The 13,684-nt window shown below is 47.8% G+C and overlaps 1 protein-coding gene across 1 annotated transcript in view; it reads right to left on the bottom strand.

Moving 5' to 3' along the window:
* LOC144821628 (plasma kallikrein-like) overlaps positions 1 to 13,684 on the bottom strand; it is a 182,373-nt gene that overhangs the window by 148,842 nt on the left and 19,847 nt on the right. Inside the window, exon 2 of the mRNA XM_078678867.1 lies at positions 7,715 to 7,874. Coding sequence (XP_078534993.1) covers positions 7,715 to 7,874 — 160 coding nt within the window. The remainder of the gene's footprint in view (positions 1 to 7,714; positions 7,875 to 13,684) is intronic.

The raw sequence follows: 13,684 nt of genomic DNA, 5'->3' as shown, positions 1-13,684 counted from the left end.
TTAACCGCGAGGTTGATAATGCACTTAAGAGTATATGGTATAGCGTTATCATGGAACAGCTATTAGGACTTGGTTCCGCAAGCTGCAGATGGGCTCAGCTCATGCCAGAGCACCACCTCACATAATTCCAAGCACTCTGCCTTCACAATTGATAAGGCCTGCCATAGGAGTGACTGATAGGCATATATGTGTCCATTTTAGGGTTAGATATAGGTATACTATATCTATAGCAAAGGGTGATTACACCACCTTGCCCCAGCTGTCTTGCAGCCAGTTGTGTCAGTTTTAGATGGCCAGCCAGGGGTGGCATAATACATGCTTCAGCCTCTGGTAGGCCCTGGGTACACCTATGCCCTGGATACCTAAGGTACACTGTACAGGGACTGATAAGGTGGCCCAGTACCAATTAGTAAATGCACCTAAAGTACATGGTTGTCAATTTAGAGAGAGAACAGCTAGGCTGTGGGTCTGATTAGCAGGCCCACAGCCAGGGAAAGTTGTAAACTAGTGAAGCAAAAAGCAAAAATCTGGGGTGACCATAGGATTGCATACCCCACTCACCTACAAGAACATTACAGGTGACTGTATAGTGGTGAACTTTAGATGCCCCTCCTTAGTGAAATGGCTATTGCGAGCACAAATGAATCACAACACTGCCCCAACCCTTATACATTCACTACCTCTGGGTTTTTTCTACAAACCTCCCCGGGGAGCTTGTAATTTTACCATCCCAACATGCACCACACAGAATCGGTTTACTGTTCTGTCTGGTCTGGAGAGCCAAGACTGACTATTGAATCAACCATCGACTATTGCACCAGGGTCGGTGGAACCCTTAATGTGCGGTCCGGCTGTTACTGAATCCAGATCCCCAGACCCCAACTTAAATATACTTAGTTGGAATATCGCAGGACTAAGATCTAAACTGAATTCAGCGGAGTGGGTTAATTTGGTTAGTAATTACGACATCCTGATTTTCCAGGAGACATGGTGCACAAACGAACTGTTTCTTGAGGGATTTGTATGTTATAATAATATTGTACCCAGCCCCAAAATAGGTTGACCATGTGGGGGGTTATCAACATGGATAAAGATCTCAGCTGGGAGTAGTATAAAACCCCTGGTGACAAACAATGAGAACTTCCAAGCCACGATCTATTCACATGGAGCCACGATATGTTTCATTAATTTTTATAATAATGATTTTACATAACTACCGAATAGGAATTTTATTAACTTGTTTGAATTTATCGATAAATTAGAGGATGAGCAGAGGTATGGCAAATTGGACGGAATCTGTCTAGATGGGGATTTTAAAGCACATTTGTATAGTGGTATTGATAACATTGCTGTTGCCAGTGCCAACCCATGTAAAAGAGGAGAAGAACTTTATAATCATTTATCCTCTCGTAATTTAATCAATGTAATGGAAAAGGCTGGCGCTGATTCAGATAAGGGCCCATTGCCTACCTACAGAGGACGCGGCTGTTCATCCATCATAGATTATGTTTTTATATCATCTTCATTGGTAAACTATTTAGTTAAGGCTGAGGTTTTATGTACTAGCCAGGGTGATCATAACCCAATTTTAACAACAATTAGATTTTTTACCAAATGTATAATCCAAAAGGAAATAGGGGCAAACATCTGGTGGCATCCACCGACAAGCTCAGAGTGATCTGGAAGGGCATAGACAATAAAGCCCTATTTGCACGTTTGATAAAATCATATCCCTTATTGGTAGATACGTGTTTATCAAGTAGCTCCCTGGGTGCAGAGATTGTTGAGGCCTTTACTGGGTTATGTGCTGGTATCAAACATGCAACTTCAAGACCGGTTACAAATTCGAGCAAGAATCCTAGATGGTTCGATGGTACATGTTCCCAGGCCAATAGAGAACTGCGTGAAGCATTAGTGGCTGTAACTTTAGTTAGGGCACTAAGAGCATGCTATAAGAAAGCAGCCAAACTTCGCTCTGAGGAGATACTGAAGGAACGCTGGGAGAATCTCGCCAGTGCTGCCTCACTCAAAGACGTAACTGGATTCTGGAAGGAAGTTAAAGCTATGAGGTCTATGGGATCGAACAGCACTTCCATAAGTTGCAACATAACCAGTGAGTCATGGTAGGAGCACTTTGCCAGAATTTATACAGCTCCTACAATGACTTCTAACAGTCATACCTGCTTCCCAGTTTTAAAGGTTGCTATATCCATAATTGAAGTCGAGGATGCCATACACCAAAGCATAAGGAATAAAGCCTCAGGTTCAGATGGACTTCCAATCGACCTTATAAAACATGAACCTGACTTTTGGGCCCCTCTTTTATGAAATGTTTTTAAACAACTTGACCATTACAATTATCCCGTGCACTTGGTCGACTAGCATTATTGTGCCCATTATTTAAAAGGGTGACATTTCCAACCCCAGCTGTTATCGCCCAATTTCCCTGATAGACAACACTTTGAAGATTTTGAGCAGGGTTGTTTTTAATAAGATCAGGAATTGGGCTGAAGACAACCAAATTTTAAATTGCTTTCAGCTGGGTTTTAGAAGTAATGTTGGAACTGTCGAACAGGTCTTGAATTTAAACCTTATTCTGGGTAAATATACTATTGCTCAAAAAGCTCCACTTTACTTGGGTTTTATGGATTTAACCTCAGCCTTTGATTTTGTTAACAGATCGCGTTTATGGGAGATCCTTTTAAATTATGGTTTGGATGAGGCCTTGGTTCATTTTTTGGCGTATTTGCACAGGGATTTGAAGGCACGGTGAGGATAAGTAATGATTCCCGGGACATCGTTATTGGTAGAGGGGTTAGACAAGGTTGTGTCTTAGCCCCTCTACTTTATATCCTTTATATACATGAATTACACAACTCTCTGTCCAAATTGACTAGTGATGTACCCAAAATTAACGGTAAACTGTTCCCTGCGCTTTTATACGCAGATGATGCGGTCCTTATGAGCGCACCCCAAACGCACTTCGCACTTTAATCACGGGGTTTGTGTCCTTTATGGCAGATCTGGACCTTTGCACTAATTTAAAAAAATCCTATATAATGTCGTGTGGGCCGAAAAAAACATCACATTAACTTCATAACATCGGGTAGCGAATCCCTAACATGCACAAGCATTTTCCCCTATCTGGGCTTAGTTTTCTCGGAATTAGGTTCTTGGCAAGCCCATGTAGCTCATGGCAGAAGCAAATTTGCCAAAGTGGTTAATTCTATTATCAGCCTTCGGCAGCCAAAACAAGCAGAGGTGGTGCTACCTTTACTCCAGATATATAAATCGCAATGTGTATCAACGGCCACTTACGGTGCCGAAGTCTGGGGGCATGTGAATTGCAGCGGGATCCAAATTGAAGAGAACAGATTTTGCAGAAAATTTCTTGGGGCTCAAATCTCATCTCCAAACTATATATGCCATAAAGAATTGAATCTACATTATGTGGAGGACTTTATTAGGTCCCGTCCAGCCATATACTGGCTAAAAATATGGCAGAATCCCGCTACGATTTTAACTCAAGAGATAATTACAGATTGCCTTAAGTGTGATATGGGTGGCAGTATACCCTGGCTTGGCGCAGTTAAAAACAGCCTAGCCAGTGTGTAGCTGGAACACATTTTCTTATGCCCACTAGCATCAGATGGTACAAGCATAAAACCATTAAGGGGGGCACTGTATGACTTGTACCGTAAAGAAAGAGAAAACATTGAGCACCATAAATCATCGATTGTTAGATATATGCCCCTCCAGGAGGTACTGAGCAACCATATGCCAGAGAAATATCTCAAGAAAAATATAGGAGATGGAAAAGGAGCCCACTTTTCCGTCTCAGGGATGGTAGCATAAAATACTCACTCTGCTTTCCGATAGGATTTAATAGCAACCTTGAGAAGTTGTGTTGTCCATGCGGTACTGGCAGTAAACAAACATTGTGATATTTTTTATTCTTTTACACATTCTATGCCAGATATACTAAACAGTATTTAATTCCCCATTTCAAGGCACGGGCTATTCCTGATTTCAAATTAGCATATCATGAAATTTTACAGCTAGGGAGCGCGATATGATTCTTCGTGCAAGCACGTTTTTACAAGCTGCGGAACGTTCACGTGCTTCCATGAACGAACTTTAATGTGCCAAAAAACCTTGTAACACTTCCCAGCCGCGTAGCTAGGGGGGTGCGGGGGGGGGCGGTCCGCCCCAGGCGGCACCTGTTGCTGGGCGGCACCTTTTTTGTGGCGCCCGCGGCCGCGCGGGCCGGCACTGACTGTCTGCCGAGGCCAGTTGCGGCCGCGGCAGCCTCTGTGACTCACTGTAGGGCGCCATCTGAAGTAAAGTTAGCCAGCACTAACCAGCACCTGAGCACGGACAATTTATTTCTTATGGGGCAATGCATGGCATTATAAATATGTAAATACTGTAAACTTGCTGCTGCGGTATTGGTAACGCCCCCCACCCCCGCTCACTAGTCCTCCAGGGCCGTCAATCCAGTGGTAGCGTGCGCGGCGCGCGCGAGCGCAACCAATGACGGCCCTGTAAGGATATTTTTGGCCAGCCCTGCACAGTAGCAGTGTGACGCATTACGCAATCACTGCCCCTCGTCGTGTCGAGGGGTCGGAGGAGTGCGTGGAGACCATTCTCTTCTTCTTGCCTGGCCTGGCTGCGCACTTGACGGAACAACTACAAAATATTTCATTTCAAGGTGAGCTGGTCTGAGTGTGACCGTCCGTCCAATGACCAATTATCATTGCACCCGACGGCACCAAGAAGAAGGTGTGCGTGTGCCTTACATTATGCCTTCCAGGCTGTCTGTGTGTGCACCGTGCACGTTGGTGAATATGAATGTGTGCCTGGCATAGGAAGTTTCTTCGGGCTGTTACTGTAACCGTTTCTCCACTCCAAAGGTACATCACGCTCCGTTTAATTCCAACGCTGCTAATTAATTAAAAGGTACCTTTCGAGCGACCGTCTCTGACTGGATTGTGCATTCTATTACTGTACCACGAGGTGCTGAAACCCCCCTTCAGAGGGTGCGTGCCGTGCTGCTATACCAGGGCATGCCCTAATGATAGGCGCCTCACCAGGGAACTGCAGGCCGCAGCCCAGCCCCGCCTCGTTCTGGTGGTGCCTGGTACCTGTTCGCTGCTGGCAGCCATCTATGGCTCTCCTGGGCTTGGTCCACTTCCAGCCCAGCTGTTTTGTGAATTCCTCAACTTAGCTCTGGGAAGCAAAGACACCACAGGTCTCCTCTCACCTCAGAGCGCGAGCATGTTGTAATATTGCACTGACTGGAGTTACGGAGTACATGGGTCAGGGAAGGGCATATCAGCTGGCCTCATTGGCTGAAGCACCTCTTCTGATATCTGTTAGGCATTTGCTCAGTCAGTGTAGTGCATACTCAGTAAACAATATTGTTTTCTCTCAGTTCTGATGAAATCCCGCCCATGAATATTTGGTAATTTGACTTGTACATCAGCGCAGACTGTTACTCTGATATACGTTTGGTACACCTGCTCCGAAACACTTACACTTTAGAAACATAATGAGGAGACATCTCATCGAGGCGCACACAGTGGGAACTTACCTGTGGCTTTCCTCATAAACCATCCTGTTTAACTGCGTATTTAAACACAATCTAGGACTAAAACAGGCAATCAGTTGAGGGCTCCAGTGTAGCACATAGTTGTTGAGCAACCAGGAAAGTGTGCATCCTCCTACCTTATAATGATAGTGATCTCACACGTCTAAAGAGACCCTGAGCTACCTTCAAATGTGAGCTCCCTTCTTGGAGTCACTGTATCGTGAGCTGGCAGTTATATTGCACTAACTCCTATTTCAGCTGCGTCAAAACTCCCTGCTAGGGGGATAACTTGCCCCTGCCGGGGCCTCCAGACAGAAGGCTGCTCGGAGCTCCGTTCCATAAAGTAGTTATAGGGAGAAATCCTGCTTAGCAAACTTTTTGTGCCGGCTCCCTCCTACCTTCCACGAGTTCCCTCTCTAACCTTAGAGGAACACCCCTGGGTTTAACTGTCGCCCTCAAAGAAACCGTTCTGCCTATTGCCCCCATCGCAAATGTGCCTTTTTCAAGCTAAGAACCTCCCAAACTCCCTTCTAAGGTGAAATACTCCTCTATCTATAAAATGGACTCTTTCCTAGTTCCTTTTAAGTGTGAGTTCCCTCCTAACTCTGTCGTTTCCATGTCTTCTTCCTGAGCATAGGTTCTGTCACACAAGGTCTCCCCCAGCTCCCCTCTGAGGTGAATCTAGGGATCAAGTGATCTTCCAGGCTGCCTCATTACAGCGTTCTTCTTCCTAGGTCCCGCCAAAAACGAGCTTCCTTCAAGGGCCATTTTGAGATGAACTCCCACAGGTCAGTCTACGTCTCCCTTTCACACTTCAACGGAGGGGTGCAACCCTCGTCAGCTGCACTGGGGACAGGAGGGGCAAGGACACTCTTACTTACCTGTTCCAAAAAGCACCCAGACTAGTTTTGCACTCATGAGTCCGCCGCCACAGACATTTGCACCAGTTTTAGTCCTTTTAGAGTGTCTCATTGCCGATTGCTCAAATGGGTGCATGTAACTTGCATGTTCGAGGTAACTGTTAGCAGCAATACTACGTGTCTCTCCTCGGAGACTCGGACATCTTTCAAGTGCTTACCGTCCTTTTTCCCCAGCAATACCCCCCGTCCCCCAAGGGGCGGCAATCTGAGGGGTAGCCCCGGGCGCCACAAGCTCTAGCTACGCCCCTGACACTTCCTAGTGCAATGCACCTTTTAATTTGTTTTTATGATGGTTATTTGCATTGTCTGAAACTAACATTTTCGTTGAAGAAAGTTGTTAGTATTGGTAAAATTGTAAATGGTGCTGTAGCTTGATTATACTTATATCTTGATGCCCATTACTGCTTGATATATTACATGTTATCGCACTTTATTTATAACATAATGCTGACTTTGCACAATGGTCAAAACCTAATAAATTGCACTATGTTATTAATGCTGCTAGATTAGGCATTACTGTTTGTCTTATTGCACGTTACCGCACTTTATTTGTATTATATTGCTGATTTTGCATATTGGTCCAAACATCACAATTTGCACTATGTTATTAATGCTGCTAGATTTGGTAGGCCCATCCAACCCTCTTTTCTGATTTTATTAGTGTAATTTTGTATATGTATTGGATGATATTGTGTATTTATTTGTTTTAAAAATGTGCATTGTATTTTCTATTGGTGGTGATGAACTGTGCTTTTATGGATATTCTTATCCGAATAAAGATTATTTGACTTGACTTTGACTTGATTAATTGTATGTTCAATGACGTGGTTCAAATTCGTTTTTGTACATAATATGCTAATAATTTTTCACCTTAATGTATATATGCCCACATATATGTATTATAACCAGCTCTCACGTGTAGCAAATGTAAATTATACTGCCATTGTTGCTGTTCATCACTTCTTGTAAGAAGGTCCTGAGCAAACACTCAATCACCCGCTAATATATAGGATATATTTGTGTTGGTGAAACATCCTTACCGAAAATCAGTATTGGGTGTACACTAAAATCTGTGCCCATTATGAAACGTTTCTCAAAAGCTAGCAGTAGCATGGTGAAGGCGTCTCTTATTCTGAAAGTGAACATTTACACTTGCCATTAGTAGTTAAGCACACTTTCAGAAAACAAACTTAGGGTACATTACCTTTCAGATTCTTTAGACCAGGTGCCAGACAAATAGGTGAAGAACAGGCACTGTGGGTCGAAGGTGCAAGCTGTCTGGCAATATTCAACGCTGGGTGCAAACACTGAAAACAAGTCTCCACCTTGGAAGGATATGTCTTTGTAGAGCATCGACGAGCAGCCTAGTGTTTAAAGACACACTGTGTCAGTATATGTGCTCAAACTTTCCTATACATTAGTCACAGATTTAACCTAGCAGACAGTGACAGAGGGCCTGATTCAAATTTTGGCAGTCCTTTTTTAGGCGACGGAGTAATTTAAAAAATAAGTGACACTTTGACATATGGCGCCGTCATGTTTGATGCAGCCATCTATTGGCCCAGCAGACATTTCAAGCATTGACAGGAACTGCTGACAGGACGACTCCTGCCAATGCATTGTAACTTTGCTGGACGGTTCCATCAAACATGAGGGAGCCATACGCCAAAGTTACAATTTTTTGTATTTTCAAAAAGAAAATTGCAAAGGGAGAAATTATTTGAAAATAAAAAAACAATGCCCCTTTGCCATGGAAGTTTGCTCCCAAGGCGAGGGGGGGCACTGGGCACTTTTCAATGGCCCTCACCAGAAGTTTTTGTTTAGCAGTGAAAAATGGCAATATGTCCATTCATCTAATTTATGTAGGCAGTCAGACAGCCAAATCTTTGACTGACCATGGTGGAGAAGGAATAGTCTCCTCCATCTTCAAACTACGGCCTGCCCTAATCAAAATTGGGTGGTCGGATCATAACGTCGGCGGGGAGGGCACTCCGTTGCGACAGAGTTCCCTCTGCGCCAACATTTAAATTGGGCCCTTGAATGTTTATCAAACATAGTGTTTGAAATTATGTAAATGTATGGGCTCCCTTTTTCCTAACGATCAACCCTGACGATGGAACATGTAGAACATTAAACATGAAATGATTAATGTGGCACAGTGCCTACCACTGTGCCTTACCTAGGCCGGGTCGCCCCCACGCTCCTCCTGCTTGCTGACACAGATACTGCCGCCTACTTCCTGTTGGAGTTTTTTATCGCCGCTGCAGGCGACCCAGCTGCTGCTGAGCCGCCCGCACTCGTCTTCCCGCCGCTGCCTCCCTGCGGCCCGCCCCCCCGCCAGCCGATTGGCCCCCCCCCACTCCCGCCACTCAGCGGACCCTCCATCCCGGCTCCCTTCTTATGACGCCTCCACGCCCGCGCAGCGGGCGCGCCGAAGGCGCGCCAAAGGCAAGCCCGTCTGCGCCCGTCCTTGCCTGGACCGCGCCCAGCGCCAGAACCCCTGGCCCCTGCAGAGGCCAGCCCATCCGCCGGACCTACAACGCCGCCACACTCAACGCACTCAACACCGGCCGAACCCCCGGATGCTACCGAGCCACCCCGAGACGCACCCACGGACCCTTCTGCTGCCGATCCTGCAACTTCTCCTGCATCCGGACCTGCTCCGCACCCGCTAAGACAAGCACCAGCAGTGAACACCTCAAGTGCATCCTGCTCAACACCCGCTCCGTACACAGACACGCCGTGGAACTCTGGAACCTCCTCGACACCACATCTCCAGACGTCGCCTTCCTGACAGAAACCTGGATGAATGCCTCCTCAGCGCCCGACATCGCCATCGCCATTCCGGACGGATACAAGATCACCCGGAGGGACCGCGTCAACCAGACTGGAGGAGGCATCGCCATCATCCACAAGAACACCATCCGCATCACGACCAACTCCGACGACACCCTCACGGCGGCCGAACACCTGCACTTCCAGATCCACACCGACCCCAAGACCACCCTCAGAGGCACCCTCATCTACAGACCCCCAGGACCCCGCACACAATTCAGCGAAGACATCGCCGACGTCATCAGCCCACACGCCCTCCCCTCCGCCGACTACATCCTCCTCGGGGACCTCAACTTCCACCTGGAGAACAACAATGACCGCAACACCACCACCCTGCTGGACAACCTCGCCAACCTCGGACTCAAGCAACTGGTCAACACCCCCACCCACTATGCCGGCCACACGCTTGATCCAATCTTCTCATCCAGCAAGCACATCACCTTCAGCCACTCCACAGGACTTCACTGGACCGACCACAGCTGCGTCCACTTCAGCTTCAGAAGAACCACGACCCACCACCACCCGCAACAGGTTCCTCACAGGAGCTGGAGCAAGATCACCACCGAACAGCTCACCACCTCCCTCAGTCAGAACCCACCCGCCAGCACAACGGACCCCACCGAAGCAGCACGCAACTTCACGAAGTGGCTGACCGACTGCGCTGACGACCTCGCGCCACTAAAGAACCCTACCAGCAGACCCAGCAGCAAGAAAGCCCCCTGGTTCACCAACGAACTCAAGGACTCCAAGAAAAGCTGCTGCACCCTCGAGAAAGCCTCGCTCCTCGACCAGACCACAGACAACATGACCGCCCTCAAACACGCCACCCGCAAGCACCACCAGCTTATCCGCACTACCAAGAAGAAATCACTGAAGGAACGACTGGACAACAACACCCACGACAGCAAGGAACTCTTCAGCACCGTCAAGGAGTTCTCCAACCCCAGCACCGGCAACAACGACATCACCCCTTCACAAGACTTCTGCGACTCTCTCGCCTCGTTCTTCCAACGCAAGATCGCCGACATCCACAACAGCTTCAGCGCACCATCATTGCACCCAACCGTCGAACCAACGCCCTCCACCGCCACCCTCCACACCTGGACCACGGTGACCACCGAAGACACAGCCCGCACGATGAACACCATCCACTCCGGATCTCCGACCGACCCCTGCCCCCACCACGTCTTCAACAAGGCTGACTCCATCATCGCACCCCAACTCTGGGACGTCATCAACACCTCCTTCAACACCGCCACCTTCCCGGAGAGCTGGAAGCATGCCGAGCTCAACGCCCTACTGAAGAAACCAACAGCTGACCCCACCGACCTCAAGAACTTCCGCCCCATCTCGCTCCTCCCTTCTCCTGCCAAAGTCATTGAGAAGACCGTCAACAGACAGCTGGCATCCTTCCTCGAGACGAATGGATCCCTCGACCCCTCGCAGTCCGGTTTTCGAGCCAACCACAGCACCGAGACTGCCCTCATCGCAGCCACCGACGACATCAGAACCCTGCTCGACAACGGGGAAACAGCGGCCCTCATCCTCCTGGACCTCTCTGCAGCGTTCGACACCGTCTGCCACTGCACCCTAGCTCAACGCCTCAGCAACATCGGTATCCAAGAGAGGGCACTGGAGTGGATCATCTCATTCCTCACCGGAAGAACACAGAGAGTCCGCCTCCCCCCGTTTCGATCCGAGGCCACTGAAGTCATCTGCGGCGTACCTCAAGGATCATCACTCAGCCCCACCCTCAACACTACATGAGACCTCTTGCAGCCATCGCTCGCCAGCACAACCTCAACATCATCTCCTACGCCGACGACACCCAACTGATCCTCTCCCTCACCAGAGACCCCGCCACCACCAGAACGAACCTACACGAAGGGATGAAAGACGTCGCCGAGTGGATGAAGAACAGCCGCCTGAAACTGAACTCAGACAAGACGGAAGTCCTCGTCCTGGGACCATCGCCCTCCGTCTGGGACGACTCCTGGTGGCCCCCCGCCCCGGACGCCACTCCCAAGCCAACATACCACGCAAGCAACCTGGGCTTCATCCTGGACTCCTCCCTCTCGATGACCAGACAAGTCAACGCCGTCTCCTCAGCATGCTTCAACACCCTACGCATGCTCCGTAAAATCTTCCGATGGATCCCAACCAAAACCAGGAAGACGGTCACCCAGGCACTCGTCACCAGCCGACTGGACTACGGAAACGCCCTCTACGCCAAACTACAGAAAAGACTCCAACGCATCCAGAACGCCTCCGCCCGACTCATCCTGAACATTCCCCGACGCTGCCACATCTCCGGCCACCTGAAGGACCTGCACTGGCTCCCCGTCAGCAAGAGGATCACGTTCAGGCTCCTCACCCACGCACACAAATCTCTCCACGACCTGGGCCCCAAGTACCTCAACGACCGCCTGACCTTCTACATGCCCACCCGCCAGCTACGCTCAACAAACCTCGCCCTCGTACCACGTTCCGAAGAGCCACCGCTGGGGGCGGATCCTTCTCCTACCTGGCGGCCAAGACATGGAACTCCCTCCCCATCCATCTTCGGCTGACCCAGGACCATCTCGCCTTCAGGAGACAACTCAAGACCTGGCTGTTCGAGCAATAGCAGACACCTTCCCCCAAGCGCCTTGAGACCCTGCCGGGTGAGTAGTGCGCTATACAAGTACTATGATTGATTGGAATTATGATGGCATTTGTTATGCAGGGTGTGCTTCATGTAACATCTTTACTTCCCAGATTGCTCTTAAGTATGTTAGCCATAGACAATATTTATTTCCCAGAAAGAGAGAGGATTCTATTCACAAAGGGAATTTGGAGTATTTTAATTGAATTAGTTCAAAAAGCGTCAAGAAAATAATGGTATATATTTTTAGAAAACAAGTATGCAAGCCAAACTGATGTCTCCATACCTATAATTGTTCTTTGACAAACAACCGTCTTCGTTTCTATCAAAACAGGCACGGTAGCCTGTCCATAAATCAATCGAGAGTAGTGGGCAATGGGAAAACGTGTTCCTTTCCATAATAATATGTAGGGGATGATGGAAGAAATTGAAAATGACCTGATTCACATTAAAATGCAGTAGCAACATAAACCTGCACCGCACCTTGACAATGTATGCCTCCTTTCCAGCATGTCATTTGCGACAGTCAGACAGCAAGCAGTGTGTTTGCCAAAAAGCTTCAAATTTATTGTTCAAGTGCTGAATTTGATTGCCATTTTCCTAACCATTTTTGCATTTCTCTCTCCACCATTTTACCCTCAGCAAGAATTGTAAGGCTTTGTGGTGCATTTTACTATTAAATGCAATTTAAGAAATGTCTTTCCTGCACCCTACACAAATCATACAAGTGAAGGTCATGGTTTGATAGCAAACTCTGACATAGCATAAAGGGGGTCAATAAGACTTTGACTCGCCATAACATGTTAAAGCTGCCACACCGAGGTGGGGAACTGACAGATTTGTGATCACAGAGCCTTAGTTGGTTCCAGTGTCAGAATCCTTTGGCTGGTGGTCCACCCCTCACAGGACGACTCTCTTTTGCAAAGTGGACGACCTGCCCTATACAAGCGGGCTTTGCAATGTACATTTTCTTTCTTGGGTCCACCAGAAATGGAGAAACGTACAGGAATATAAAAACAATCCGCCAGACTCAAAGGGTTATCTAACTGTGCCTTAAGAAGTATAGTTTGATTCTAAAATCCAAAACACTTGCCCTGCATGTGTTCCGCCATTCTAGGAGGAGCACCAATGGTGAAAATGGGCAGTCAGGTGGCAAGAGGGCAGCTGTGAGGTGAGCCTTAGCCACTGCAGTACCTTGGCAGTCTTCTTGTCCAATGTTAAATAGCCCCCAAAATGTGTTCAGTTGTTTCAAAGTGAAAGCCAATAGTACTTTGCTGAATGCCACTGTGTGTTTACTAGAACTTATCTACAGACTCAGCTTAATAAAATTACACTAAGTTGATTTAGCCAAATGTATCTCCCAAATGTGGTACCCATTTACTTATTAAAATAAAACCTATAACTTCAACTTGAAACTTGATGGGTCCAAGATGGTGACCAGATGAGTCACTTCTCTGCAAGTTCCGTGCACCCTGTTTTAATGATCATATCATTGTGTAAACTCCCTCCCAAGATGCAGTAGATACACCCCCATGTGTGATGACTGACAGTTTTCTGTGGTGTGCGTTACTTGGGGGACACTGGAGCATCAATGGAGGAGGACAGCCTGTGTAAGCCACTGGAGCCACAGCCTGAAATGAAGAGCGAAGCCCCAGCCTGGAAACTAGGCCTGCGGCCTGTTGGCACAGGAGTGTT

This window comes from Lissotriton helveticus, chromosome 2_2 (genome assembly GCF_964261635.1).
Source record: "Lissotriton helveticus chromosome 2_2, aLisHel1.1, whole genome shotgun sequence".
NCBI lineage: Eukaryota > Metazoa > Chordata > Amphibia > Caudata > Salamandridae > Lissotriton > Lissotriton helveticus.
The sequence above is the reverse complement of the archived record's forward strand: the minus strand, read 5'-3'. Positions and strand labels throughout refer to the sequence as shown.